Source organism: Enoplosus armatus, chromosome 16, assembly GCF_043641665.1.
Source record: "Enoplosus armatus isolate fEnoArm2 chromosome 16, fEnoArm2.hap1, whole genome shotgun sequence".
Taxonomy (NCBI): Eukaryota; Metazoa; Chordata; class Actinopteri; order Centrarchiformes; family Enoplosidae; genus Enoplosus; species Enoplosus armatus.
Genome location: NC_092195.1, coordinates 10,431,956 through 10,458,447, shown reverse-complemented (window position 1 = coordinate 10,458,447; position 26,492 = coordinate 10,431,956). Strand labels below are relative to the sequence as shown.

The 26,492-nt window shown below is 42.9% G+C and overlaps 2 protein-coding genes across 3 annotated transcripts; both read left to right on the top strand.

The window, feature by feature from the left end:
- Positions 1-459: 459 nt before the first annotated feature.
- Positions 460-14,530, top strand: LOC139298701 (F-box/LRR-repeat protein 2-like). Of its 2 annotated transcripts, none has more exons than XM_070921420.1 (14): positions 460-572; positions 5,474-5,535; positions 8,524-8,578; positions 9,320-9,394; positions 9,722-9,816; positions 10,372-10,461; positions 10,694-10,820; positions 11,908-11,982; positions 12,108-12,238; positions 12,733-12,793; positions 12,909-12,953; positions 13,310-13,366; positions 13,483-13,695; positions 14,400-14,530. In XM_070921420.1, exons 1-14 carry the CDS (start codon positions 543-545, stop codon positions 14,505-14,507), a joined length of 1,224 nt encoding a protein of 407 aa, XP_070777521.1. In that variant the 5' UTR covers positions 460-542; the 3' UTR covers positions 14,508-14,530. The 2 variants fall into 2 exon arrangements, with proteins under 2 accessions (XP_070777521.1, XP_070777520.1); XM_070921419.1 differs by having other exon boundaries at positions 10,372-10,536.
- Positions 14,531-17,583: 3,053 nt separating this feature from the next.
- On the top strand, positions 17,584-25,934 carry LOC139299242 (CLIP-associating protein 1-like). Its single transcript, XM_070922144.1, has 4 exons — positions 17,584-17,940; positions 22,061-22,139; positions 25,134-25,237; positions 25,839-25,934. Exons 1-4 carry the CDS (start codon positions 17,743-17,745, stop codon positions 25,932-25,934), a joined length of 477 nt encoding a protein of 158 aa, XP_070778245.1. The 5' UTR covers positions 17,584-17,742.
- The last annotated feature ends 558 nt before the right edge of the window (positions 25,935-26,492 follow it).

The window sequence follows — 26,492 nt, the reverse complement described above, 5'->3', positions numbered from 1 at the left end:
AACCCTCCCCTTCCCCGCAAGTAAACAGAAAACATTGAGGAAAAACGTCCGTGTCAGTCGCCATACGCGTGTTCGTTGCGGGACATACGCTGCGAGAGACGAGAGCGGGCGTTAATGTCGCGTTTCCCGTGTGTTTTTAGCAAACTTGGGAGATTCAGGAGCCAGCTGACTCGCGCTGGAGCGATGAAGGGAGAGGCGGAAGTGAAGTCACTTGACAGACCGTCCATGTTATTATTGTTATTTTGGTAGCCCTGTGATGAGACGGGCTGGGGAGCCGTTGGTCTCCGAGACAACGACCGTTAACGTTACCGCAGGCCGCCCCGGACCGACACCACCCTCACCGCCGCCACCACCTCACTGACCCGGAGACAGGAGCCTCGCTGACGGCTGGGGGGGGGGGGAGGGTGTGAGGACCCAGCTCCAGCTCGGCTCCTACACTCCGGCCGACCAAAAATAAAACGGCGACAAAAACAATAACGGCGTTCGCCAAACGGCTCGACTGGTGTCTGCGCGGTTTGTAGCAGGGACGAGCCGCCGCAGACATGAACGGTATCACCAAGGGCCGGTTCGAGGTATGACAGAGGGAGTGGACCACCAACGGTTAAACTGTTTGTTTCTAGTAGACGTGGGAGTCGTGGGCTTGTATAAGCAAAGTGTGTGTGTGTGTGTGCGTGTGTGTGTGTGTGTGTGTGTGTGGTAGACTGTGCTCTTAATTTTACATGCAGTCGGGGAGCCGAGGCGTTTTGTTGGTCAAGGGTAATCCGAAATCCTGTTATTGTCCTGCCGCACCAGTAGACAGCGACAACATGGAGCTCAGGACTGCGGGACAGGAGGGCTGTGGCCGAGGATAGTCAATATATCAGGGCCGAGGCTGGCTGGCTGGCTGGCACAGTCGCCTGAGGTTACAGGCTTTCAGGAGAGGGACTGTGGCTGCAGATGGAGAGAAATGTTGTAAATACAAGCAGTGTGTATTCTGTATATTCAGTTAGTCATCACTTGGGTTTGGCAGGTAGCACTGCCAAACCTGTGATACCTGTGACTGACTGGTGCCACAGGAGGTTTGGGTGGCTCTCTTGAGAGTCACTGGCACGCTACAGATGGTCCTTTTTTGTGGTCAAGTATCAGTAATAATATATAACAAGAGTGCTATGAATTGTCACGTTTCCTCCCACAACATACTTCCACGATCATTTTGCAGGAAAGTGGTGAATACACACATCATTTCATAGGTGCTCGAACTCAGGTACTCAACTGCAGTAGTGGAAGACGTATTCAGATCTAAGTAAAAAGAGCAACATCTCAAGGTTAAAAAAGTAAGTAAACAAGTAAAAGTCCTGTATTCAGAAGTATTATCAGCTAAATGTACTGAATGTATCAAAAGTAAACTCATGTCGCAGGCAGAATGATCCCAATGTTACTGATGTGAATTTTACTACTTTATACACTGTTGGGTAGTTTGATCTATAACAGTACATCATGTTTTAAAACATGATTGTCTGCTTTGCATTTAAAACCTTGATTTTCAAAGTAACCAGTAATTACAGCTGTCAAATACGTGTAGAGGAGTGAAATGTACAACATTTGCCTCTGAAATGTTGTGGAGTTAAAGTATAAAGCAGCATAACATGTAGATATTCATGTAAAGTACATGTACCTACTTGAGGAAATGTCCTTAGTTAGTTTTCACCACTGCTCACCTTCCTGCAGTTTTACAGATTGCTTTGAAGTGCAACTTAGTTCACAAACCTTTGATTTGTGCTCAGTCTGATGACATAATAATTACCATGTTTTGTTGTGTCAACGTTTTCTTCGTAATTGTGTACAAACCTTAAACCAGCTCCCATCCAACTGGTCCCCTAAGCTGTGAGCATTGTTTATCTGAAATATCACCAACACATTGCTGAGATTCTTTAGGGTTTGACTTGATGGTACTTGACTTTCTCCGTCAGGTGTTCAGCCGCTGCAAGCTTGTCAGTAGTATGAACGTCTACGTGTGAGTGAGTGAGAACAGGAGGTGGTGGTGGTGCTGATGTGTGTTGCCATATCGATGGGTTTCTCAACAGAGCTGTAAGCTTCTTAGAGGCAGATGAAAACCAGTGTATGGTGGGAAACAAGCTGGCGTGTGTCAGAGAGAGACACTGAAGAGTAGGGTAATAGAGTAGGACTTGTAACACCTGAGATGATGCTTTATAATGAACACCTGGCACAAGCCCCTGGTAGTTGTTGCATTGCAGGCCAGAAATTGAACACGTTACATGACTCAGATCTAATTTCCTCTAGTTGCTTTGTGGCAAAGAAATGTCTAAACGTGAGCCATGCAAGTTCAAAAGCCAGATTTGCATATCCACCCTGCTGTACACTGTCTAGGAATAGGAGTATGACTGCAGAGAGGAACTCCCTGCTTGGGAATGCTGCTCTGCTGGCACAGGGAACCAGGGCACCAGAACGCTGAGGTGATAACTTTAATAAAGCATGCATACCAGAGATGGCTGTGAACCTTGCTGTTTTAATGCCATATTTATGGATGAGATTACACAGCAAATACGGTACCATTCCAGTACCATTCCTGCCTGGCAACTTCTTCCATTGGGTTTGGGTTGCATAACACTTAAGGAGGGAAGAGGAGAATAGACTGCATGTAGGCTGTATGCCAACTTCATCTTCTGATTAATGGTTTAGTCTGTAAATAATAGTGAAAAATGTCCATAACAAGATCCTCAAGGTAACATTGTCAAAGTGCTTGTTTTGTATGACCAGAAGTCTAAAACCCCCAATATTCAATTTAAAAATTATATTAGAGCTGCAATGATTAATCAATTAGTTGATTTGACAAGCGACAAGCAACAACTATTTTGATAATCGGTTAATCATTAGTCAATTTTCAAGCAAAAATATGAACTATTTAGTGGTTCCAGCTTCACAAATGTGAGAATTTGCTGCTTTTTCTTGTCCTATTCTGTAATAAACTGAACAAAACAAGATATTTGATGACTTTGGGCTGTAGGAAATTATGCTGGGCACTTTTAACAGTTTGATGATGTTTTATAGACCAAACAATTAATCAATTAATCAAGATTAAGCAATAATGAAAATAACCGTTAGCCACCTCCCTAAATTTTACAAAAGAGAGAATACTAGCAGGGATGAACCAGCAAATATTTGGTATTTTTCCCTGATAAATGACAAATGATTACTTGTTTCAGCAGTAATCTGCAATGACTGAATGTGAATTTGAAGTACTTTGGACAGTGCCAGACTAGATGCCAATACACAGTAAAAGTTATGTTTGTTTAAAGTTCATGAAAAGATTATTTTGCTTCAGTACTGTCTTCTGTGAAGCCCACCAGGTCTAGAGTGTGTATAGACTATGTGTCTGTTGAAGGAGAGGTCAAAGGTGAGTGATGTGTTACAGAGGTGGTTTGGAATTAAGTCTAAATTTAGTCCTAAATCCTAAGCCACCTCTGGCTTTAGAGAGACAGTGAGATAATATACTGTAGGCCATGTCTGTGGACAGGTCGAGTTCTCTTTCTAACATTCAGTACGTACAGTATTTTACAATTAAGGTCAATTTACTGTCAGTTTATACCCAATTGACACGGCTCTAAATATAACTGAATCTGAAAGTCACATGCTGATGATAAGTGCTTTATTAGAGAGACTTTGTAGGACCTAATCATATTAAGCCTCAACCCTCATGGGCAGATTGTGTTATTATACAGGGGTATGTATGATGGAAAACATTTTAACTATATCCTGGAGCTATTATTGGATATAGTTAACCAATAGGCTCGGATTGATGTTTCAACCCACTGTTGTTTTGTTACCTGTTTTACTTTTACTTTTGTTAAAATTCAAACCAGCTTAGTTAATGTTTTGCTGGACCTTGACTGGACCAACTCCCTCTCTTTTGTCTTTTGGTCCCCCTCTTCCTCCCTAATGTCCTTTACTTCCTCACCTCCCTCTCTGATTTTAATAACGACTTTTGTACGTATTGTTCCTGTAGCCCTTGACTGTTGCTCCCTTTCTTTGTTTGCCTCTGTCTCTTACTTCCTCCTGCTCCCCCTTCCTCCCTCTTCTTCCCTCTTCCTCCCATCTTCCCTCTCCTTTATTGCTTTCTCTTTCGAGGAGCCTGCGTCTGCCATGGCTGGAGCCAAGACGTTTTCAGAATCAACCTTTGCTCCCCCTGTGCCTTCCCTCGCTTCCCTTTGTGTTTCCACATTTCGGTGTTTGAGTTTGCGTGTGACACAGCAGGGAGTCCCCCTCATTAGATACAGTTTCTGAGTCTTTGAGGATGCAAGTGTATCACTGGCAGGATGCGTGTCTGCAGAGGCACATCGAATGTGGGTGTTTGCCGTAATTTAAATTCATGGCTGAATGCAGCCCACCTGATCTAGAATGTTCTGCCTCTGTTCTTCACACAGAGAGGTCTGACTTGAATCACCTGCGAGCCTGCGAGTGTGTGTGTGTGTGTGTGTGTGTGTGTGTGTGCCCCACTCAGCAGATGGCCAGACATCCAGTGAGTAGACTAATTGAGATAAGCATGCCAACAAGCTGACCAGGCTAACAGAATTATAAGCTTGTAAGGAGGGGACGTGGAAAGCCAAGTGTAGCTCTGGCTTGTTTATTAGCATAGCTTAAAGAAGTAATAGCCTTTTTTTCTCACTAGTGGAAAGAAAGGTTCTAGTTTTACAAAACAACATTTTTTTTCAAGTCTGTCATAAACCAACACTCACATGCTCATATGTCCTCTGAAGGTGTTATTGGTTGTTGGTTCCTCTTGTCCACGCTGGCTGCCATGAGATCTCTTTCTAAAGAGTTTTCAATGTAAGTGATGGAGGACAAAATTCACAGTCCTATTTCTGTGCATAGATTCATTCTACAGTCCAGGGTATCTTCCAAAGTCTTTTTAGTGCCAAATTGTTTCTTTGTGTTTCCACAGAATGTCTCCTTGCTGAGCAGCGGTGGAGGGATTGCAACAAAAAGAGTGAATTTTATACTGAAAAGACTCTGGAAGATACCCATTTGATGTGACTCACTCAGAGCACTGAAGCCTCATATTACTGTTTCTTCAGCTGAATACAGAATGAGCACTGTGGATTTTCACTTGAAATTGCTTGTAAGAAGTGGCCAGTATGGACAACAGGAACCACTACGGCGACCAACAATTTTAATGTACATATGGGAATATGAAGATTGCTGTAAGACTTGTGAACTTCTCCTTTAAACACACTTTGAGTGGCCTGATCTAGATCTGTATTTTCTGTGTGTTTGTGATGATGATAATAATGATGCCCTGTGCTTTCTGTTCTCTGTTGCCATTGTAACAGCTCATGTCTTGTTTCTGTCTCATTGCTCTTGACCAACTCAAACAAACACAACACACACACACACACACACACACACACACACACACACACACACACACACACACACACACACACTCATTGTTATTGTTTATCTTGTGTCTCGGCAGGTGTTCTCAAACAGCGATGAAGCCCCCATTAACAAGAAGCTCCCCAAAGAGCTTCTTCTTAGGTAAGATTAATAATACGTAACCACACACACACACACACACACACACAAACACACACATACACATACACACACACATACTCACAATACAACACAGCATACCCTGGGAGAAGGGCTTAGGTCAGGGTTACTCATTAGCTGAAGCAGTGTGTAGGTGTATTTGTTTTGTCACTAGTTGTGTGTGTGTACTGTGTCGTTGTCTGTGTGTGTTTTTTGTAGGATGTATGTTGGTCACTAATCTGAAATGAGGTCCTGTTAACTGTGTGACCTACAGACCAATATTTTGTCTCACATGACCCATAAATCTGACACCACACACGCGCGGTCACACATGTTCATCCTCCACACTGATTAATATATGGATTTTTGTGTGAGTGTGCGCGTGTGTGTTTGAAAAGGATGCATCTGCATGTAGCTCTGCAGACACATAATGTGGACTGTTTATTTCTGCACTACACTACTGCATGTTTATGTGTATCTGTGTGTGCGTGTGTGAAGCGCTCCTGGGCCTATGCAAACTGTACGTCTGTGTTTGTGTGCTATAAAAATAGCTTCTCTTAGCTGGTGGGGAATTCCGCAGTGCTGAACTCTGCTGCTGCTCCAGCTGTGCTCCACAGAAACTGCCAGTACACCCATTACCACCAGCGCTACTTTCACTGGTTGACAGAAAAATATGCACTCACATGCACTCATTAGCTACAACACATGACTTACTGTCACATGTGTCATGTTGAGACACTTACACAACATCGGCTGTGAGGAAGACCCATTGTCATGGCAGTAAATCTTGTTTTTAAGCCATGGAAAGTGGGTTGACTGGAGTCTTTATTTATAATTTTGTTATGTTATGCCCTGTCACCATGGCACACAGTGCGGGATATTATTGTTGTCCCAGGTGCATTTGTATAATGAAAGTATGAATCTGTGTGTAGACATTTTGAACACAATAAACCTAAAATAGGTTTAAACAGTAGTAGTAGGAGTATAGAGTAAATCAGAGGTTCCTAATCTGGAGATTAGGGGAGGTGGTTGCAAGGGGTTGCAAGAATGTAGATTTTGTTTCCTGATGTTTCTCTGATCTTTGCTTTTTCAATAAAAAACACTTTTACCTCTTCAAGCCTTAACACTTATTCAGAAGAAATAGGGCTACAACTAACGGTTACTTTTATTACGCATTAATCTGTGAAGGGGAAGTGACCTGTGAAGGGGATTTTCAAGCAGACACTGCTTCATTTTAAGGTGTCGCCCACCAAAAGAGTAGATCACCCATGTGGTATGTGTTGGCAAGTATGTTTCTGTAGGAATAATTGCTAATTAACCTGTTAATTTGATTAATTAGTGTTCTCATTAGCATTTCTGTTTATGTTTAATGTATGACTGTGAGCGGGCGCGGGCACCTGACTTGCCTCTCATGGTGGTGCATTGTAAACAGCTGTTATCTAGGCCAGTGCAGCACGGATATAAACGGAGAAAACTGTGCTGTGATATAGAGGAACCTTGTCTGACAGTCGAACCTCGGGGAGAGTTCAGAGTGGGTCTTCTTACCCAGAAGCGCTGACTCAGCACCTTCCCTACCACCACCCAAATTCATGTCTAACTGGAGTTACTATGGCAACCAGTCCTAGACTCACAGTGATGGCTTGACTCTCTCTTATCTAGCCATGCTTGAAGGGCCAGGTGTACATTTTGTCAACAAATGGGACTGTGCTCTATTAAAAAAAACCATTATGTGGTATGTACCATGTCAGAAAAAAATAGACCCAGGCAGGATTTGATGGAGCAATTGAAACCTGCTAACTTATTTTCTGTTCTGACATTGTTCAGGGGCAGCTTTAGGGTAAAGTGAAAAGCATACTCACGATGTCGGCTCTATTACATCACCTGCTCCCCTCTCTGTTGTCTTTTGTTTGTCACCGTCATGAGAAAGTCCATGTCAGTGACACACCTATAGTCCATCTGTATTCAATAATCTGTCTTCATGCTTTTATTATCAAGTGCAAATGTCAAATAGGTTAACAGGACTCACCAAATCAGATTGACTGATTGCTTCCCTGTGAGTATGATTAACAGAATTCTTCTGTGGTCGGTAAAAGGCCTCTCTCTCACACATAATGGAAAGTCAGATTGTGTTTGATTAACACAGACAGCCAATCAATGATCAGCGTCACAGCCATTAACTAGTTATTAGAAGGGAGATCGATGAGCACCAGCTTCTCTGGTGGCCTGCAATCACCCCAGGGAGTGTGTGTGTGTGTGTGTGTGTGTGTGTGTGTGTGTGTGTCCGTCCATGTGTTCGATGTGTGTCATGTGTGTGTCTTTGCATGCATTGTATGCATGTGTTACCTGACACAAGACTCTGGTATAGATTATACAGACATGTCCCAACCTGCCCTGGCCTAACACACATCAAAACACACAGCCTTTGTGTGCATCTATATGAAGGAAACAATGGCCAGCCCCTGTTTCCGAGGGTTAAAAGGACATTCAGACCCCAGCTGCACTCAAAGCTTTGGCACCATGACAATTCTCTGAATGCCTCAAATTTTCTATAGATTGGCCCTTTACGGCACTTCTATGAGCAGTAACCGGCCATTTAATCACTGGGAACTCGGCTACGTATACATGTTTGGTTTCATGTATGTGTTTCCTTCTGTATCTGTATGTATGTCTGTCTGTCCCATGCTGTCTGTGGCCTTGCCTGTCTGAGTGCCAGAGATTACTCAGTGGCAGATTAATGGATTGAGCTGACCCAGTAGCCTGCTGCATGCAGCCCTTTGTGGCTGACCGGCCCACAGCTCAAACACTACCTGTCTGTGGGGCTCTCCTGCTGCCAACCAAACACAGGGGATTGTTCTGTTTTCTACAGGCACTCAAAACATACACCAAACATACATTAAATCACACAAAACGGAAAGATATTCAAATACAAAGTTTAGGTGGAAACGGTGAACTAAGACAAACTCATGCTCTTTTTTTTGTCTCTCTTTGTAGAATATTCTCCTATCTAGATGTGGTTACACTCTGTAGGTGTGCCCAAGTATCCAAGGTAAGCTCTTCCCTCTCTACGCCTCCAAACATCCCACTGTGGGCTAATACACTCATTCTTTTCAAAAGAATGGATTGATGTAATTCTAAACTATGGTATGGTTAAATTAAAACCAGTGTACCATTGTTGAATTCTCCAGAAATGTCCATAATATAGTGCCATCTGCTGGTTATGTAGAAGTGGACCACTGTTTAGCCGTAGTGCACTGCAGCTGAAAGCCATTTATGAATGAGCTATCTGTGAATGGTAACAAGGGCCTGGCATGTGGACTGTGAATGTAGAGCTTCTCTCACAACAGCTCCAATGTGTTTCTGTATATGTTATTTCTCTGCACCTGTGACAAAGCACAAAGTATAGGTTGGATCTCTTTTCTATGATTCATTTTAAGGTAGTTCATCTCTTGTCTGCCGAGCTTCATATGTACCTAAATTTCCAACCATTGTTATGAGTGGTCAGCCAATTATTTTCTTGTCTGACCAACAGTCCAAAACCCAAAGATTTTCAGTTTACAATTATATAAAACAAAGAAAATAAGCAAATTCCAAAAACAGCAGCTGGTACATGAACAAAGAAACAGAAAGTGGGCTTAGATTATGTATACACAGAGTCAAACCTGCTCTGCAGTATGGGTTGACCCACTATGTTCATTCATTTTTTCTGCATATTATGATAACAGAGTCCCCCACCTCTGTCTGACCCACATGTCTGTCTCCATCCACAACCTGTCTGTCACCCTCTCAGGCGTGGAATGTCCTGGCTCTAGATGGCAGTAACTGGCAGAAGATTGACTTGTTCAACTTCCAGACAGACATAGAGGTGAGTGGTGTGTTTAAGAGAGAGAAAACAGGAAGAGTGAAGGGGCAGAATGGACAGCATTTGTGTGTGTGTGTGTGTGTGTGTGTGTGTGTGTGTGTGTGTGTGTGTGTGTGTGTGTGTGTTTGTGTTTGCATGCGTGTGCTTGCCTATATGTGCTGCATGTGTATGCTTGTTGAGTAGCATTATCCAGCCCATGGCTTAGTGCTGGGTCAGTAGGCTTTGGTGCCGACTGTGACGTCACAGCTGATCCCCTGTCCGGTGGCTCTGTCCATCTCTTTGTCCATCTCTCTCTCTCTCTCTCTTTCTCTCTGTCCCTGTGTCTCTCAGGGGCGGGTGGTGGAGAACATTTCGAAGCGTTGTGGAGGCTTCCTGAGGCAGCTGAGCCTCAGGGGCTGCCTGAGTGTGGGAGATGCCTCCATGAAGTGAGATTCTCCTTGTCTCTGAGCGTGGTTCTGCTTTGACTTTTACCAAAACTCATTCTCTTGTTGGTTTGATTACTTGCTGTGAAAGTGATTATGTTCCCCTGTGATTATGTTTAAAGTTTAAGCAGCTTGTGCCTCTTCAGTCCCAGGGGAGTCTGTGGTGGAAACTCTGCTTTTGATTCCATTTAATCTCACATTACTGTACACACACACACACACACACACACACACAAACAAAAGAACAATGTGATGTAATTTTGTTTTTACATGAAACTGTTATACCTCATGATGTGTTCATTTACATGGTTTCACTTGAAGATTTTTATCACCTCTTTAAGCAACTGATTTTAAAGTACAAGCAGTTCTTTGGAGAGTACAGCTTTCATAAAAAAAAAGAAATATACAGTAGCTGTACAACAACCTCTCAAGGGCCTGTAGATGACTCTGTTAATTGGCTCCCGAGCAGCTCCCAGCATCTGACTTCTTATTTAGTCAATGAAGGGACTCTTGAGTAATTCCCCCTTCTCCCTCTCCACTGTTTCGGCTGTTTCCCAGGACATTTGCTCAGAACTGCAGAAACATCGAAGTGTTGAACCTGAACGGATGCACCAAGATCACAGACAGCACCTGTCTCAGCCTCAGCAAGTTTTGCTCCAAACTCAAACAGCTAGATCTCACCTCCTGCGTGTCCATCAGTAACCACTCCCTCAAGGCCCTCAGGTAGCACCCGCACACTTGGTATTGCCCCGGCTACTTACTAAACCCAAAACCCTCACACACACTCTACAAAGTGTGCTTTAAGACATATCTCCATTTGGTTCACATGTCCTGTGTGTTTTCTCTTTGTCTTCATTGTATAATGTGTGCACATGCTCAGTGACGGCTGCAGAATGCTGGAGATGTTGAACCTGTCATGGTGTGACCAGATCACACGTGATGGCATTGAGGCTCTGGCTAGAGGCTGCAATGGTTTACGAGGACTGTTCCTCAGAGGCTGCACACAGGTACAGTAACGGAGTGCACACACACACACACACACACACACACACACACACACACACACACACACACAAACACGCCAGGGCAATATTTTTTTCTTTTCTTTCTGTGGGCTTTTTAGGCCGTCTTCACTGGAGTTTTGAGGCATTTTGACTTTTACAGAGCTTTGAAATACTGTTCTAATATATGTACTTGTACACATATGTAGCCCAAATATCATAAAAGATAAAAAGTAAATTAATAAAATACCATAATTAAGGCTCATCTTTTCACAAATGTTCACCATAAAATGCCAAGATTTCTTAAAAGAAGTCAATTGGTTAAAAGGTTTTCACCTGATTTTTATATGTTTTTTTAATTTTCCCATGCATCAAGACGCTGTGTCTTGTGTTACCTGCTGGCAGAGGAAACTGTTCACTGCAGTTTACAGTAAACAGGGTCCTCTGGAGGTGACCACAGCTTTCAAAATGCTTCAGCTGAGAAAAATGGTAGCACTACAGAAAACTACAAATACTTATAGATTCCCAGATTACTAAAAAACATAACCACAAGCCACACTTCTTTCCCACTGCAGAAAGATTACTTAATGAAGAGCAATGTGCCTTTTTCCCTACTCCCAACACAGCACATTTTCCATCCCATGGAATTTGGGTTTTTTACTTGTATTTTAATCTCATTGGTTGGTTTTTTTGTTGATGCAGTGGTTTGTGTCGGGCTGGCATTTTCTTTTTCTGCTACCTCGGTAGAGCCAATATTTTCCTCAGGCTGTGTGCTCAGTTGTTGTTGTTTTTATAGCCAAAGTCTTTTTTTCTTACCTGGAAAGAAATACCATGAACCACTCACGTATCATCTTTTGGTCCTCACAGGGATCAGCAGGCACATGTGAATAGAACTCATCTGAAAAACAGGGGCGAAATTGAGCAAAGGTTTCTCCCATTTATTTGGGGGCATTTTAAGTTTTGAGAGTCATTCAATTACAAGCCACTGTTGATTATTAGCAGATACATCAACACACGTAAACAGAGGCACATACATAAATTATTGATTCAGGTGTTTGATTAAAAATGCTGGGCCTTTTTTATTTCAACCTAGCTGGACGATGGAGCATTGAAACACCTTCAGAAACACTGCCCAGAACTCACCACCATCAACATGCAGTCTTGCACAGTAAGACAAACATTTGTTGTGGGATGCGGGGGGGGGGGGGGGGGGGGGCTGATAATAATGCATGAGGGATGTGTCTGTATGCCTCTGTGTTTTTGTAATTTGTCTTGTGTGTCTGTTGCCTCCAGCAAATAACAGATGATGGTCTGGTCAGTCTGTGCCGAGGATGCCACAAGCTACAGATCCTTTGTGTGTCTGGCTGCAGTAACATCACTGATGCCTCCCTCACTGCGATGGGACTCAACTGTCCCCGACTCAAGTGAGAAAAACACACACATATGCACAGACACACACATCCATCACAAGGACGTCAGCAGCTTGCTTCAGTATCCACCAAATCTACCTCTCAGGCAGTGTGACTACTATCATTTCCAAAAAAAATTCACTACAATTATCATTGGTATTTGTGGTTAATTTTAGCTACTTGAAAATGCCAGAATCCACAGAAAGTCTCTTTTTCATCAGTGTTGTCCTTCCACACACTTGTAAACATATAAAAGTCTTGAGAGACAGGTGCGTCAGAGCAATCACTTCAGAGGAAACAAAACGAAAAGTTCCCACACACTGTCTAAAGCTTGGAAATGATTGAACAGACAAGGTTACGATCTCAGGTCTGATACACAATCCCAAATCTGTGTTTACCCCCTCTTCATACCCAAATACTGCCTTGTTATTTTGATTAACCTTGGTAACACACCATGCTAAGCCATGCCCTCCTCAAATAGCCTTTACAAGTTGTGTGTGTGTTCTCAGGATTCTTGAAGCTGCACGATGCTCCCATGTCACGGATGCTGGGTTCACTGTGCTCGCCAGGGTGAGTTTCATGTTGTTCTTTTTGTCGTGTTTTCTCTTTCTGTGAACTTTTTGTTGGGTCCATTTCACCTCGATATCTCTGAGTTTCAGTGAATGATCTCTGTTTTTCCTCACAGAATTGTCATGAGCTTGAAAAAATGGACTTAGAAGAATGTATTTTGGTAAGAAAATTTGTTTCCATATTTATTTATTTATTTATTTAGGCTCATGGTATTTATTTATGTTGAATCTGGAATCATTCTTGACTTTGATCTATTCGTCTGGGTAGAGATTAGATTGTAGGAAATGTTTCCTGCCAAGAGGGAGAGTGAGCAGACTGGTGACCTCAGTATTTAAATTGATTTGACAGAAAGCAGAGAGGGAGATGAAATAGAAGTGACACAGAAGAAAAAGTTTTAGGGGATACAAAACTAGATATGAACATGCAAGCCACGTTTCCAAAAACTGTGAATTAAGACTCTTAACTGTCTCCAGACATGTGAGAACAGTATGTTAATCAACCTTGTCCTCTCCACAGGTGACAGATAACACCCTGGTTCAGCTGTCTATCCACTGCCCTCGCCTGCAAGCACTGGTAAACATTTACAACTGCAGTTCTGGTGTCTCACCTGTGTGCCAGGTCTGCTTGCATACGGAGCTTTAATCCATCTATCTGTGTGTCTTCCACCCTGTCTGCTGTGCCCCGGACAGTCCCTGTCCCACTGCGAGCTGATCACAGATGATGGCATAAGAGCTCTCAGCAGCAGTACCTGTGGCCAAGAGCGCCTCACTGTGGTGGAGCTGGACAATTGCCCCCTCATCACTGATGTGACCCTGGAGCACCTGAAGAGCTGCCATCGCCTGGAGCGCATTGAGCTCTACGACTGTCAGCAAGTCACCAGGGCTGGCATCAAACGCATCCGGGTCAGTGGAAATTGTGGGGTTTGATCACATAGATTCTGCTCTTGTTGGGGATTGGATCAGTGACTTACTAAAATCACGTCTCTGCTTAGTTGTTCTCTACCTTATTTAATCTAAAAATCACACACTGTAATAAAGAAATAGTTCAACATTTTGGGAGATACATTTATTTGCTTTCTTGTCCAGAGTTAGACGAGGAGATCGATACCACTCTCTTATGTGATCGTTAAATATAAGGCCAGCTGCTGGTTAGCTAAACAAGAAAAAGGGGGAAACAGCTAGACTGGCTCTGTCCTACCAGTAGGTAGGACTCACTAAAAGCTCCAAAGCTCACTAATAAACATGGCACATGTTGTTTGTACAAAAACCAAAGTAAAAAAACGTCAATTTGGGGTTTTTACTGGGGGTTATGTGTCGGACTATTTTTAGCTGGGAATAGTAACACCTCCAGGAAATTGCTATGACTGTTTCCAGTCTTTATGCTAAGCTAAGTTAACCGGCTGCTGGCTGTAGCCTTATATTTAACAGAGACATATCAGAATGACATTGATCTTCTCATCTAACTGTATGAATAAGTGTATTTACCAAAACGTCAAACTACTCCTTTAAGGAAAAATGTAATGGTTGTCGGATGCAGAAGAAAATCCTGATTATATGCTTCTTTTTCTTTTTATACCCTTGTATTAACAAATCTCTTCCCTACACAGGCCCACCTTCCAGAGATCAAGGTCCACGCCTACTTTGCCCCAGTGACACCCCCTCCCTCTGTACATGGAGGTGGCCAGCGTCTGTGCCGCTGCTGCATCATCCTCTGACAGTGGAGGGCCAGGGGGGGCCACCTCTGTCTACAGGTCCTGCTGCTCTGATATGAGCTGAAATAGGGTGGGCGGGGGGAGGACTGGGGTAGGTGTAGGAGAGAGGAGGGGCTGGACCCACTCACTGCTCCTGATCACTGATCAATACATAGACTGATCTCCACTGATCCCTGATCAGTTGAACCCGCCCCTCCTCTCTCCTCTTGCTCACCGATCAGCATTGCAGCAGCCCCTGGGTTTGGGCATGGAGGGGTGGGTGGTAAGAACATGGATGGATGGACTCTCTCTTTTTCTCTCTCTGTCTCATTCTCTCTTTCTCACTGTAAAGACAAACAGGTTCTCCACTCCATTCTGCTCCTCACACCCCTGACCCCCCACCTGTGGGTGTAGAGGACTGCATCTGGACAGTTGGAGATGGGAGGAAGGGGGTGTCTGGACAGTGGAACTACAATGCATCATGTTCAAACAAAAAAAAAAAGACGATATTGTCATCTTGGACAACAGTTCGCTCGCTGTGGAGTATCATCTCAACCAATCACATGACACCTCTATGTGACCATCCTGTGATTCATTCTGCTTTGACCAATAAACATGCAGCATGGAGGGAGAGGAGAGCTGGATTGTGGGAAATGCAGATCTTCTGGATATAAACAGTGACGCTTTGGCACAGCCAGCTCAACTCTCTACTGTGGAAGAGTTGAGAAAAAAAGTACAGAATGGGACATGTGACATATTTGTGCATCTGAGAAACTTTTGTTGAGATTTTGATTCTGTTCGTACAGAGAATGTTTTGCAATGGTAAAAAGAATTACACTTATGGCAACTCACTCAAAATTGGGGTTGGCCAACAAAAAATTGTTTTTGTTTTTTTCAGTGCTTATTGTAATTGTCCATGCCTGTCTATTCAGAGAGGGAGATATGTTTGACACTCTTTTTGAAGTAGAAAAGAAGAAACTGTTTGACAAAAAAGGACCTATGATTCAGACCCTCAGCGTCTAAAAGCATTATGTTGACTCTGTATGCAACTGGGATGAGTGGCCTCTCCTGTGTACTGCGTGGTTATGTTGGCTCATAGGCCCTGATCCAATCCTGTCAGTAGCCCTGTGCACTAGCTCCTACTTGACCACTTAACCATTTGTTTACATCCTGGATTAGGTTAGCACCACAGACAAACTTGTTTACATCAGTTGGTTTCCAGTCTCCCTACTATTCAGAGTGAGTTTAATAACACTGGTACAACTGTGGTATACCCACTGTTTTTAACTGGACTATGGAGTCCATTATTCAAATTTATTGCTGTGTGTATTTGGATATCAATCAGGGCTAACGGTGCAACTTTGCTTCAAAATGAAACGGAAATTTTCTTAAAGCTGAGTTAATAGGTGTGAGAATGTAAGCAAAGGCACCACAACTTTTTGACAATCACAAGAATTTATGTATTTGAAAGTTAATTTAGTGTAGTTTTGTGTAATTGGCAATTTACTGATGACTTAGGATATGATGAATTGCCTGTATTCAATATACTCCACTCACTTAATGACCCAAGTGGCACATGAGGCACAGGTCTGGTGAGATCAGCCAATCTTGTGTATTTAATTGATCAGCAACAAATTCCCACTCAATCCCAATCCTACAAAACATACATTATGTGACAACAGGAATGTGATATGCAGTGACTGGAAAGCCCCAGAACCAACAGTTTATTTCACTCTATGGAGACACTCCTTCAGATCAACAGGATCTCAATGTTATCTGTCTTACCATGCAGAATAACTCATGTATGGAGAATAAAATACCACTACTCAAAGCACTGAAAATACAACAAAACAGAAGCAGCTTGCAATATTGTGCTAAACAAGAGACTGGCAAGTGCTCAAAGACTGGGGAGATTGGCAGGACTATGGATAGGACTGAAGCAAGGAGAGCAGACGGAAAGATGAAGAAAGACTCAGATGGACTCCGATACATAGCTGACTTGACTGGCTGTGATACTAATGCCCTCTCTTTGACAGCTGTTTTAACAGTTTTATGTTTAAGAAAATAAAGAAATAAATGAAAAAAATAAACAAATGAATAAATAAAAGTGACTAATAGTAAATGTGCTTTGTCTCTCCAGTGTGAGATTTTGTCTCCCAGTATCTAAAGAGTACTTTAGAGTAAACTGCGGCAAACTCAATACATGCCATACCGCAGCTAAGCCGCTAGATGTCACCCAAGAGCCATGTAGACGGCAGACACACCCACATAAACAGTGTGGTGTGTTTGATCCATGTCTGTGTTACAGAAAACAGAAATAACCTTACCGTACGAAATAACAAAAAATATAATTTTACTTAATACTGGCGTATCTATCTCCCTATTTAAAGACAAGTGCGGTCCACTGTACACTTGATAATTAGACATTTTTACATCAGGCATTTTGTTGGCCAGCTGTGCGGTGCTCGAAGACCCATCGGCCTGATCGTTGATCGGTTGCGGTTGCGCCCCCTGGTAAACTGCAGTCCCCGGCAGCGCGCAAGCTTTCAGCGCCTCTTAACGGGTTTAGCGGTAGCGGTGATTATTCCTGGATTAAAGAGAAACCAGTTACCGCGAAACTGGAGCTGAGCCGTAATTGTGGAAGTTTGGTGCAACTTTGGCGCTGAAGGAGTCGACAGCTGAAAGCTCAGCAGACTTTCCAGCCTGTGGTCATGGAATATAAAAGCGGAGTAGAGCCAGGCGTTAGGCCTGTGGACAACTAACGTTAGCTAGCTGAGCTAGCTGATGTGAAGCAGTCTATCCTTGTTTGGGTAGCTGTGCTAACTAGCTAGGTGCTATTTTTGTTAGCATAACAGATAGCCAACGAGTGTTGCCTGCTTGTTTTGATACGGATATATTGAACGAACCTGCTGGGGTCCACTACAATTACACGTTTCCTGAACTTTTGTCGAAGTTTAAGTTAACCGTATGAGCTTACGTTTTATAGTAAGGAAGCTAGCGAGCTAAGTCTTTGTCGTACAAAGTTGAGCTTTTGATTTGGGCAGGGGGATGATTTGTGTGTTAAATTAATCTATTTGTATAAGGGATTGTATGTTGATGATCAAACATCAGTTAGACGCAGTCCAGACCCCACACTCTTCCTCCTGCTCCACGGAACTACAGTTAACATCTTTTTCGGTCCTTCACACCCCGTCCCACCGACCACTGTCTCCTGTCTTCGGCCGGCTTCAGTGGCTGGCCACACGGCACTGAGTGCCCAATGGAGGAACATGACAACATGGACTATTTTTACCAGCAGGTAGTGCAGAAAGACGTTACGCGCAGGTTGCAGGTCGGTCAGGATCTCATTGACTACCTGAACGACCCGCAGCGCTCCCCGGACGTGGAGCAGGACAAACCCCGGCTGGATAAGACCGTGGACGAGCTAACGGGATGGGTGAACTCCAGCAATTTCAAGGTGAGAGATCTTGGCCAGTCATTGTATGAGGGTATCAGAGTATCAGTGCAGCAGTCACCCCTCCGGCCTGTTTATGACTTATTTTCCACCAGTTTACCCAGTGATCCGATAGAGAGATGGGAGTAATGAAAATGTAATGTTGTGTGCCAAGAGGAAACGAGCTGTCATCGCCTTAGTGGTATGAAGAGGACTGTCTGATCCCCTCTAAAACAGAGCTAATCTAACTTTAGGCCCTTTTCTTATCTGACATCAGCCAAGTCAGAAGATCTACTTACCAAATCTAGAAAAAGCTGAAGACTGCGTTTCTTTTTGACAATCTAATAGTCTATTCTTGGATCACAAGAGGCAGACATTTTTAGATATCATCCCAGTGACAGAGGATGACATTTGTAGGGCATTCCTGTGGTCTGTTGGAGTTTATATTGTTGTTTTGGCTGAGACTGTGCCTGTGTTTAGGGGACCCATTGTCAGGACTGTAGACCACTGGAGCACTGGATGGGATGGGGGAGGGGTTTCAAGACTCATTGTTATGACCCATGCTTTCTCTCCATCTATCCCTTTCTCTCTCGTTTTCTCTCCCTCTATCTCACACATACAGACACACACTCTCTCTCATTCTCTCCTTTTGTCGTTTCACAATTTTTCTCTTCATTCTCTCTCCTGCTTCATGCTCTCTCTCTCTGTTTGAGTGGTGGCCTCGTCTGCACTCTGCCATATCTCGGAAAGACTGGAATGTGACATTTTTGCCAAGGTATCACATCCATTCAGACAGCAAGTCAAAACAGTCTGAAATCTCTTTTCAGGGCATTCTGAAATCTGACTCCAAAGTCTCTCTGTTTTAACTAATTAATATTGTCTGCGCTGGTATGCAGACCTCAGCAAGACTGTATGAGTGTGGAAATTGTGCATTCAGCATAACAAAAGCATCCTCTCTTGGTCTCTCTTTTTAGTGGTACAAAATGCTCATTTGACTTGGTTGTCACAAGTTGATAAAGATGCACACATACTGCTATTTTGATCGCCTACACTAATTTCAAGTACCAGTTCAACTTCTTTTATTGACAAATTAAGACTTTTGAGGTATTAGCAATTTTCCTCTTAGCATCCTGATTAACAGATTCTGCAAAGTTCCGTGATGTTGTGGTTTTGCGTCTGTCTCAAAACAAATTTAAGCTACCAATAGTGCATTTAAGATGATTATAGATGAGATAACTGTAGACATTCATAGAAGTATGGAGGGGGGTCTCATGTTGAGATCTTTCTCAATATTAGCAAACCATTCTGGGATTTCTATGAAAGTTTGCAGTTTAGACTTAAAGATTAATGTGGTTATATGTCTAACATAGGACAACTTAAATCTTTTGCCCTGGATTATATCAGAATCATGTGGTACTATGCAATTTTCTCCTTGTTTTCAGTGTTGACTGTTGGCACTGTCAGTGTTCTTGCATCCTCTCAAATGAATGACCAGACCCAACATGTGAAAAAGTGAAATTGCCATCTCTAAGTCTAGCTGTAACAAGCTGACATGTCCCTTTGTTCAGATTTGTTCTTTTATGTGGATGGCACAGTAACTTGAGCTCAGATCAGTGTCTGATAATGATGAGCGAGTGATCTGTGACCCCCGAGGCCTTCATAGAGCAGGCTTTTAGTGATGCTGGCTCCCTGTCGGGCAAAAGGATGGAGGACGTAACTGTAAGCAAAATGCTGAGTCAGCACAGGGAGAGTGAAGAATAGAGAGATGATGCAGAGCTGAAAAGAGGTGGAGAATGAAGGAGTTAGGGGGGGGATCAAGAACTAGAGTGATAAATGGACCAAGGGTAGGTGAGTGGAAAACACAAGTTACAACTCAAATACAATAAATGTTCACATAAGACTTTTGCCCCCAAGTTCCTCTTTTAGAAATGGATAAAATACTGTATTTCTGTCCCTTTTTGGCTCTCTTCATCTCTCTATTTCACTTGTGTGTCCTTGTCTGTGTCTTTTTTTGACAATGAGTCAGTTTCTCCCCCTTCTTTCTTCCCTCTTTCAGTAGGTAGAGCAGTAGATTCAGTTCATAAGCTTAGCTCTCACAACATCAGAGGCCTTTGGTGCCTATGTGAGACGCACAAACAGAGGGCATTAATATTTCATGCTGCATTTATGGGCAGGAGGGCCAGATGACTGGACACTGACTGGGCTGATCGAGGGTTGATTCTGTTACCAGGCTGCCATGACCAGACACTCTGATATTTGTGATTTTGTTTAAATTAAGATGGAGTGTCCCACATGCTTGATTATGCTAAGGAGAATATCTCCAGGTGCTCATTGGGGTTAGGGTTAGTTGGTCAAATCTCAAAAAAAGCTAAAATACAGAAAATTAAGGTATACCATGTCTTTCCCATTCTGTTGCCATCATCCTCAGTAATGTTAGGCACCATGCTTAGCGGTGGTGTGGGCTAGCGAAAACCCTGTTACAATCTAAATGTAACTGGGTTAATATGGCAATAAAATAGGCTAATGTAATCTGGCTCTTCATGAAACAAAGGCGCGTTTTGCCATTGCCTTGTAATACAAAATTCAGTGTAACAGCAATTTGCCTCATGCTTCTGAGTAAAGTGTGTATATATTTAGCAACACCGCTTGAGCAGGGATTTGGCCTCACATAGGCCCCCATTCACTGTCAAATAAGCCATCAGGCGGCCCATCCAAAAACGTTGTTTTTGAGGATCTAATGGCTCTACTAGAGCTGCAGCTAGCAATTATTTTTATTGTCAATTTATCTGTTGCTGTTCAGCACTAATCTCCATCTTTGCACATTTTGTCCACTCGCAAAGGCTGCTGTGTGAGCTTTTGGACCCTGTTTTTCTGTCCAAAACCCACTTTAAGCCTCTCTAGAAGCCAGAGTAAACCCTGTACATGGTATGCGAATTAGCGGACTAAACATGAGCACCAACCTGAGTCTTCACAAAGAACCATTCACTCACACCATTCATGCTCCAGCATACCTCAGTCGCACTGATGTTAGGAAGTTTGCAGTGTGTTGTAGAACGTGTGTGTAAAAATTATCCTTTTATTTTAGTATTCGGGGGTTACCAAAATGCCCATTTGGTCTTTCTTTTCCCCCTCTTCTTTCCTCCATCATTCCCTCCTCACCCTAAGTCAGACTTTTCACTGCACGAGGACTTTAGAGCAGGAGAAAACCTCCCCTCTTTCTCCACCTTTCTACTGTCCAAGGTAGATAACAAGCCCAGTCCCATCCCTCTCTCGTCCTCTATCTCCTCCTCTCTGTCTCTGTCCAAGTGAAGATGCCATATGGTTGTGGGCACTGAGCTTGTTGGGGTGCTGGGTGGAGGAGGGGGGAGGGGAGGCCTCAGGGCTGTTTCCTTTCTATATTGTTTCTTCTGTCTCCTGCTGTTTTTCCTCTCTTCCTCCCCTCCTCCCCTTAAATTAGGTCAGTATGAGGGAGTCATCATAGTGACCTAGAGCTCGTGTTTCTTCTCCAGGTGATTTTTGTTTTCTCTGGTATTACTTGGCCTTCGTTCGTGTTTTTCCTCATCGCCCCCATCCTCCCCCTTGTTGTTTCTGTGGTTACCTGGCTCTGCTCTTCCTTTGACTAAAATAGGGAAAAAGCTGCAGTCAACACAGGACAGAGGAGTCTAGAGAATAATGTTTAAATGGACTTTCTTTTTGGACTGTTCAGTGTTTCCACAGAGCTGCCAAAACAAGCATTCCAGGAGCACAGCGCAGTGTGGGATGTGATCCTAATCAGAAACACAGTGGAAAACTCAACTTAACCACTGGACAAAAATCCAGTCTACCTTCCCCCTACGAGTCATATCACAAGCCATTTTTGTCTTTTATTGCTGAGCCACAGTGCCAGTAGACAAGAGAGACGCAGTGCATCTTAACGTGTTGTCACCTCAACATTTTATTCAACAGTTGGCTGAAGTCATCATGTTTATATCTGGAAGTCATTTTGATTTTACTATTTTTCTTAACAAAAAAGTGCAAATGAATGTTTCATTCCATTAGCTGCTGTAATGCAGATGGTATAAAGAGGGCACAACATGGTTACATACTTTGTATAATTATTGTGTATGACCCTCTATAACCTTGCCCCTTTGCTTTTGTTTTGTAGGTGGCATTGTTGGGGATAGACATCTGTGGTGCGTTTGTGGACCGTATGGGAGAGCGCTTCAAAGGATATCTGGGCACAGGTGAGATATTTAACTCATCCCCACCCTGAATCTCCTTTCGGTTATGCTCTATTTAAAGTGAAACTCATTCACGAAAATGTTTGTATTTGTTCTTAAACTGAACTTGGAAGGGACATGTCAGTTTTTTTCTTGCGTCTGAAATGCTGAAGTAAAAACAACTTTAAGATACACACAAATACTTTGTATGCTTTGTGGTAATTTCCTTACATGGATAACAAACACGTACAAACATGAACCTGTACAAACCTGTTTTCAGGCATTATATAGCCAACATACACTTACTGTTATAATTTGTCATTCTTTGCAAAAGGGATTATAAGATTGTCTTTCTTTGTTCATCCCTTTATTATCTTGAGCAGTGAGTGCAAGTCTAGGATGAGCTTGTCCTCTTGGTTTGAGTCCAAGTAGTTTCTTAAGTGAAAAATGTATAAATGGCAGAAATCAATACTATTTCCCAAATTGTACTCAATAACACTACTGTGTACTGCTACATGTGATGGTTTGTGTATTATTGTATAGACTCTTCAGCTTATGTCCTTCCATTTTGTCTCTCACTTCCACTTTGTGGTTCCTCTGAGACAGACTAGCAGCACTGCTCTAAAGCCTGGCACCACCCCCCCTCTCTATTACACATCCTTTACTCTCTATATATAGCCTCTGAATTGTCTGCCATACTGTAGCTCTGTCTATTACACCCCAAAACCACACCTCACATTCATATGACCTCATACACTGAATCTTGTATCAGATTTCATGCTCTGTATGTGTGTTTCATGTCAGTGCCAGCCCTTGTGTGTGCCCGCTTAAGGTGTCACCAGCTGTCTTTGTCAACCAGACTGGCTCTTGTCCCCAACAAACACACTCAGTCCTGCAGTGCAGCTCTAGGATGACTGGGCCTGTCACACTGTGCAAAGTCTGCCACCACACACAGAAAAACACACACTCTCTCTCGCTCACTGTCCAGGACGTTGCCTTAGCCCGCCTCTGTGTATGAGTGTGTGTTTCAGATTGATGGTAAAAACATCTCTCTGAGCCACTGCTGGCTCTGGAATCTCCCTCCCTCCATCTGACTTCCATCTCTCCTTTCCTGTGCTCTCTCTCCTTCTCCCTGCACCCACCCTCCTCCCACACCCACTCAGAGGGGAGGAAGATGAGATCATTGAGACTGAGTGATTGTATTGATCTACAGGACTGACTCATTATACAGGGCTGCTGCCATTACACTGTATGTTTGTGCGTGCACATTGACACTGTGTTGTTGGCCATCTTGCAAAGTAACTCCCAGATGTGAAGTGGAAGTGAAACATACAGATCACATAAGGCTGTACTTTCTTTTTTGCAACGTTGCCGACAAGATAAAGTGATGTGATTGGCCGACCAGTAGCTGTGTGGTTCATGTTGTAAAAGATTAAACAAAATTAGTCAACTTGCCACATACAAGCAACGTGTGTGTTTTCATCCTTACTACAGCAGATGACGTTCTGTGCAACAATACCCCCCTGTCATTTTTTCTCTTTGAGGGTATTGTCCTTGTTGCCAAGGCAACCAGCTGTTATGGTAACATAATGTACGCACGCACGTGCACACACACACACACACACACACACACACACACAGCACAGGAAAAGGACAGATGACATCACTCTCCTCGCTGAAGTTTCAGACTAGGAATGTGGGTAGGAGTGTGTCTGTGTGTTTGTGTTTATCTCATTGCATGAATGTCAAAGGGAGGTTTTATGTAACTCAGAGTGTTTAACTTTTTCCATTTGGTGGTCAAGCAGAGAAAGATTCACCAGATTTGGCGTTTTGCCTGTTTGAACAGGGTTGTGGGTTTGATGACTGAAACGAGCCATTTAAACCATTGTATGTTGTGAATTTTTGACTTTGTGAGTTAAAGGATAAGGCTGGCGATGCTTTTGTTGTGTTCAACAAATCTCATGAAAAGACCAAAACCATGTGTTAGTCCACCAGTACTTTCTGGCTTCCCTACCATGTCTGTGGCTCTCATCTAGAAGGGAAAAAAAGAAGTAAATAAATAAATTTAAAAAGGGGGAAAGGGCTAAATGATTTCTTAAAACAGCTGGATTTCATGTTCGTCATAATGAGGAACATGTCCGCTAGTGCAACGTTTTGTCTCATTGATGTTTTTAATAGCTTTTGGAAGTCTAGGGCACGGAGGAATAAGCTAAATCAGGCTTTGAATACTCTGTCTTTTCATGGGATTTGTTGATAATAAAAAAAATATAGAATATCACCAGACACATCGTTTTTAAATGATCTCTTCCCTGAAGATTGTTTATTCATATTGGAAATCCCAAATGGCAGGCCATCAGATAAAACGCTGTCAAGTACCTGTTCACCTGATGTTAAAGCTGAGGGCCCTTCTGCCAACTCTGTTCGTCATTTCATAGAGGATTAGAGTATCTGAAACATTTGTGTAGTTGCCAAAATCCTCATTATAGTTTGCTTAGATGCCAGAATTTAAAGGCTCTTACTTTTTATTCTGTACAGTGTGCGTCACTGCATTACATGGACCGTGCTACTGGCGCCGTTGTGTGTTCGATAAAGTGGAACTGACATGAAAGCATTTGATGATCTTGACATTATTTTAGTCACGGTCCATTTCTCATTTCCTGTCCTCTCTTTCCCCTCGTATTGTCAGAGCCCCGGTCGATGGTGGTATTGCTTTAGCTTTTACATGACGGGTTTTTGTCTCTTTCTCTCTCACACACCAACAGACATCAACTAATCTTCATCTTTATGTATATTTATGTGTTTTAAAAGCACACCACTTGGGGGCAGTCTTTATTGTCTTTGGCATTTAAATCTGGTTGAGACTGTGTCATGTGTGGCCTCATTTCTCCTGTACTTCACGTAAATACTGCACATTAAACTGCATTTTTCATCCATTGACTGTAATCACTACCCCATCCTCTCTCTCTCTCTCTCTCTCTCTCTCTCGCGCTCTCGCTCTATCCCTTTCTCTGTCTGTAGTCTTGCCAGCTTTGGTGGACAGGCTGGGCGATGGAAAGGACCAGGTCAGGGAGAACAGCCAAGCTCTCATCCTTCGCTGTATGGAGCAGACTGCGTCACCCATGGTGAGACACACACAGACATGTACATAAAAATCTCAGTCTCAGGACCCTGACCAGAAAAAAGACTCTTGTAATATATGTCAGAAAAATAGTGATAACCACAGAAAGACAACAACATCGGGTGTTCCTTAAAATAGTTTCAGGACTGTTGTTATATATAAATTCAGGCACTGACAGTAGATAGTATGAAAGCTTGCAACTGTGAAAAACTGCATTGTGCGTTTTGTATGCTGTCAGTGGACAGGTCAATTGCAGTTTTCTCAGTTATTCGGAAGAATGCAAATCAGAGACTGCAGAAAATCACAGCCACTTCCACATCAATAGATACTCACTACAGCTGAGAGGTACTTTATCTTTTGGGCTCCCTCTTCTGGATGTTAAAGGAATTACACAGGCTACATCTCCACTCTGCTTTGTGTTGTCTACACACAACACACATGCACATCTCCACAGATTGTATCCTCCTCTGTACTCTGTAATCAAACCCCTGATGAGTTGCCTGGTAGCAGGACCTTCCTCTGCTCGTTCCTAGTGACACCCTCTTTCTTTCACTCTCCCTCTCTCCCCCATCTCTCTCTTTTCTCCTTTCTTCGCCTTTGTCCAGTACATTTGGGAAAGACTACTTCCTGGTTTTAAACACAAGAACTTCCGCAGTCGAGAAGGAGTCTGCCTCTGTCTCAGTGCCACGCTCAGCACGTGAGTAACTTCCCCCTCTTCATCTGTATGACTTCCAGGGTGAAATGTGAAAGAATACACTGTGAATTATAAAACTATTAAATGTAGGCATATTTTCTCTCATCTTGTGGGCAGAAGGTCATACATTAGGCCTTACAATAATAATGTGAACATATAGTATATATAATTGTACTTAAAAACCAACTCATTGATTTCATATGTAGATATTTTAGTATATATTCTGCAACCTTAATTCTGCACTGACACCGTACATCTTCAGTATGAGTTCATTAATGTTCTGGACACTGAGAGGTAGGTTTTTATTACTACTCTCCAGGGGCATGCACCATTTTGTTTGTTCAAGAAGCACACACAGTCTGTCTCCAGGATTAATCTTCTTAACTGTAGAGGTGGCACAGTGCTACGAATGGCACTACCACTGTTTGTTATGTGACATCAGAGCATACATGTCGCTATTTGTTTTTTTAGGGATTTAAAAATATGTTCTCAATTCACCACGGCCTGAACTCTTACATGGTGTCATGCTCAGCTGTCAACATGAACGAATAATTGGAATGGGAAT

Excerpts from the sequence above, each read along its gene's own strand:
- LOC139298701 (XM_070921419.1), top strand. The coding sequence starts at position 543 with ATGAACGGTATCACCAAGGGCCGGTTCGAG. Across the intron at positions 573-5,473 it reads TCACCAAGGGCCGGTTCGAG|GTGTTCTCAAACAGCGATGA; the intron begins GTATGACAGAGG and ends GTGTCTCGGCAG. Across the intron at positions 8,579-9,319 it reads GGTGTGCCCAAGTATCCAAG|GCGTGGAATGTCCTGGCTCT; the intron begins GTAAGCTCTTCC and ends TCACCCTCTCAG.
- LOC139299242 (XM_070922144.1), top strand. The coding sequence starts at position 17,743 with ATGGAGGAACATGACAACATGGACTATTTTTACCAGCAGGTAGTGCAG. Across the intron at positions 17,941-22,060 it reads TGAACTCCAGCAATTTCAAG|GTGGCATTGTTGGGGATAGA; the intron begins GTGAGAGATCTT and ends TTTGTTTTGTAG. Across the intron at positions 25,238-25,838 it reads AGCAGACTGCGTCACCCATG|TACATTTGGGAAAGACTACT; the intron begins GTGAGACACACA and ends GCCTTTGTCCAG.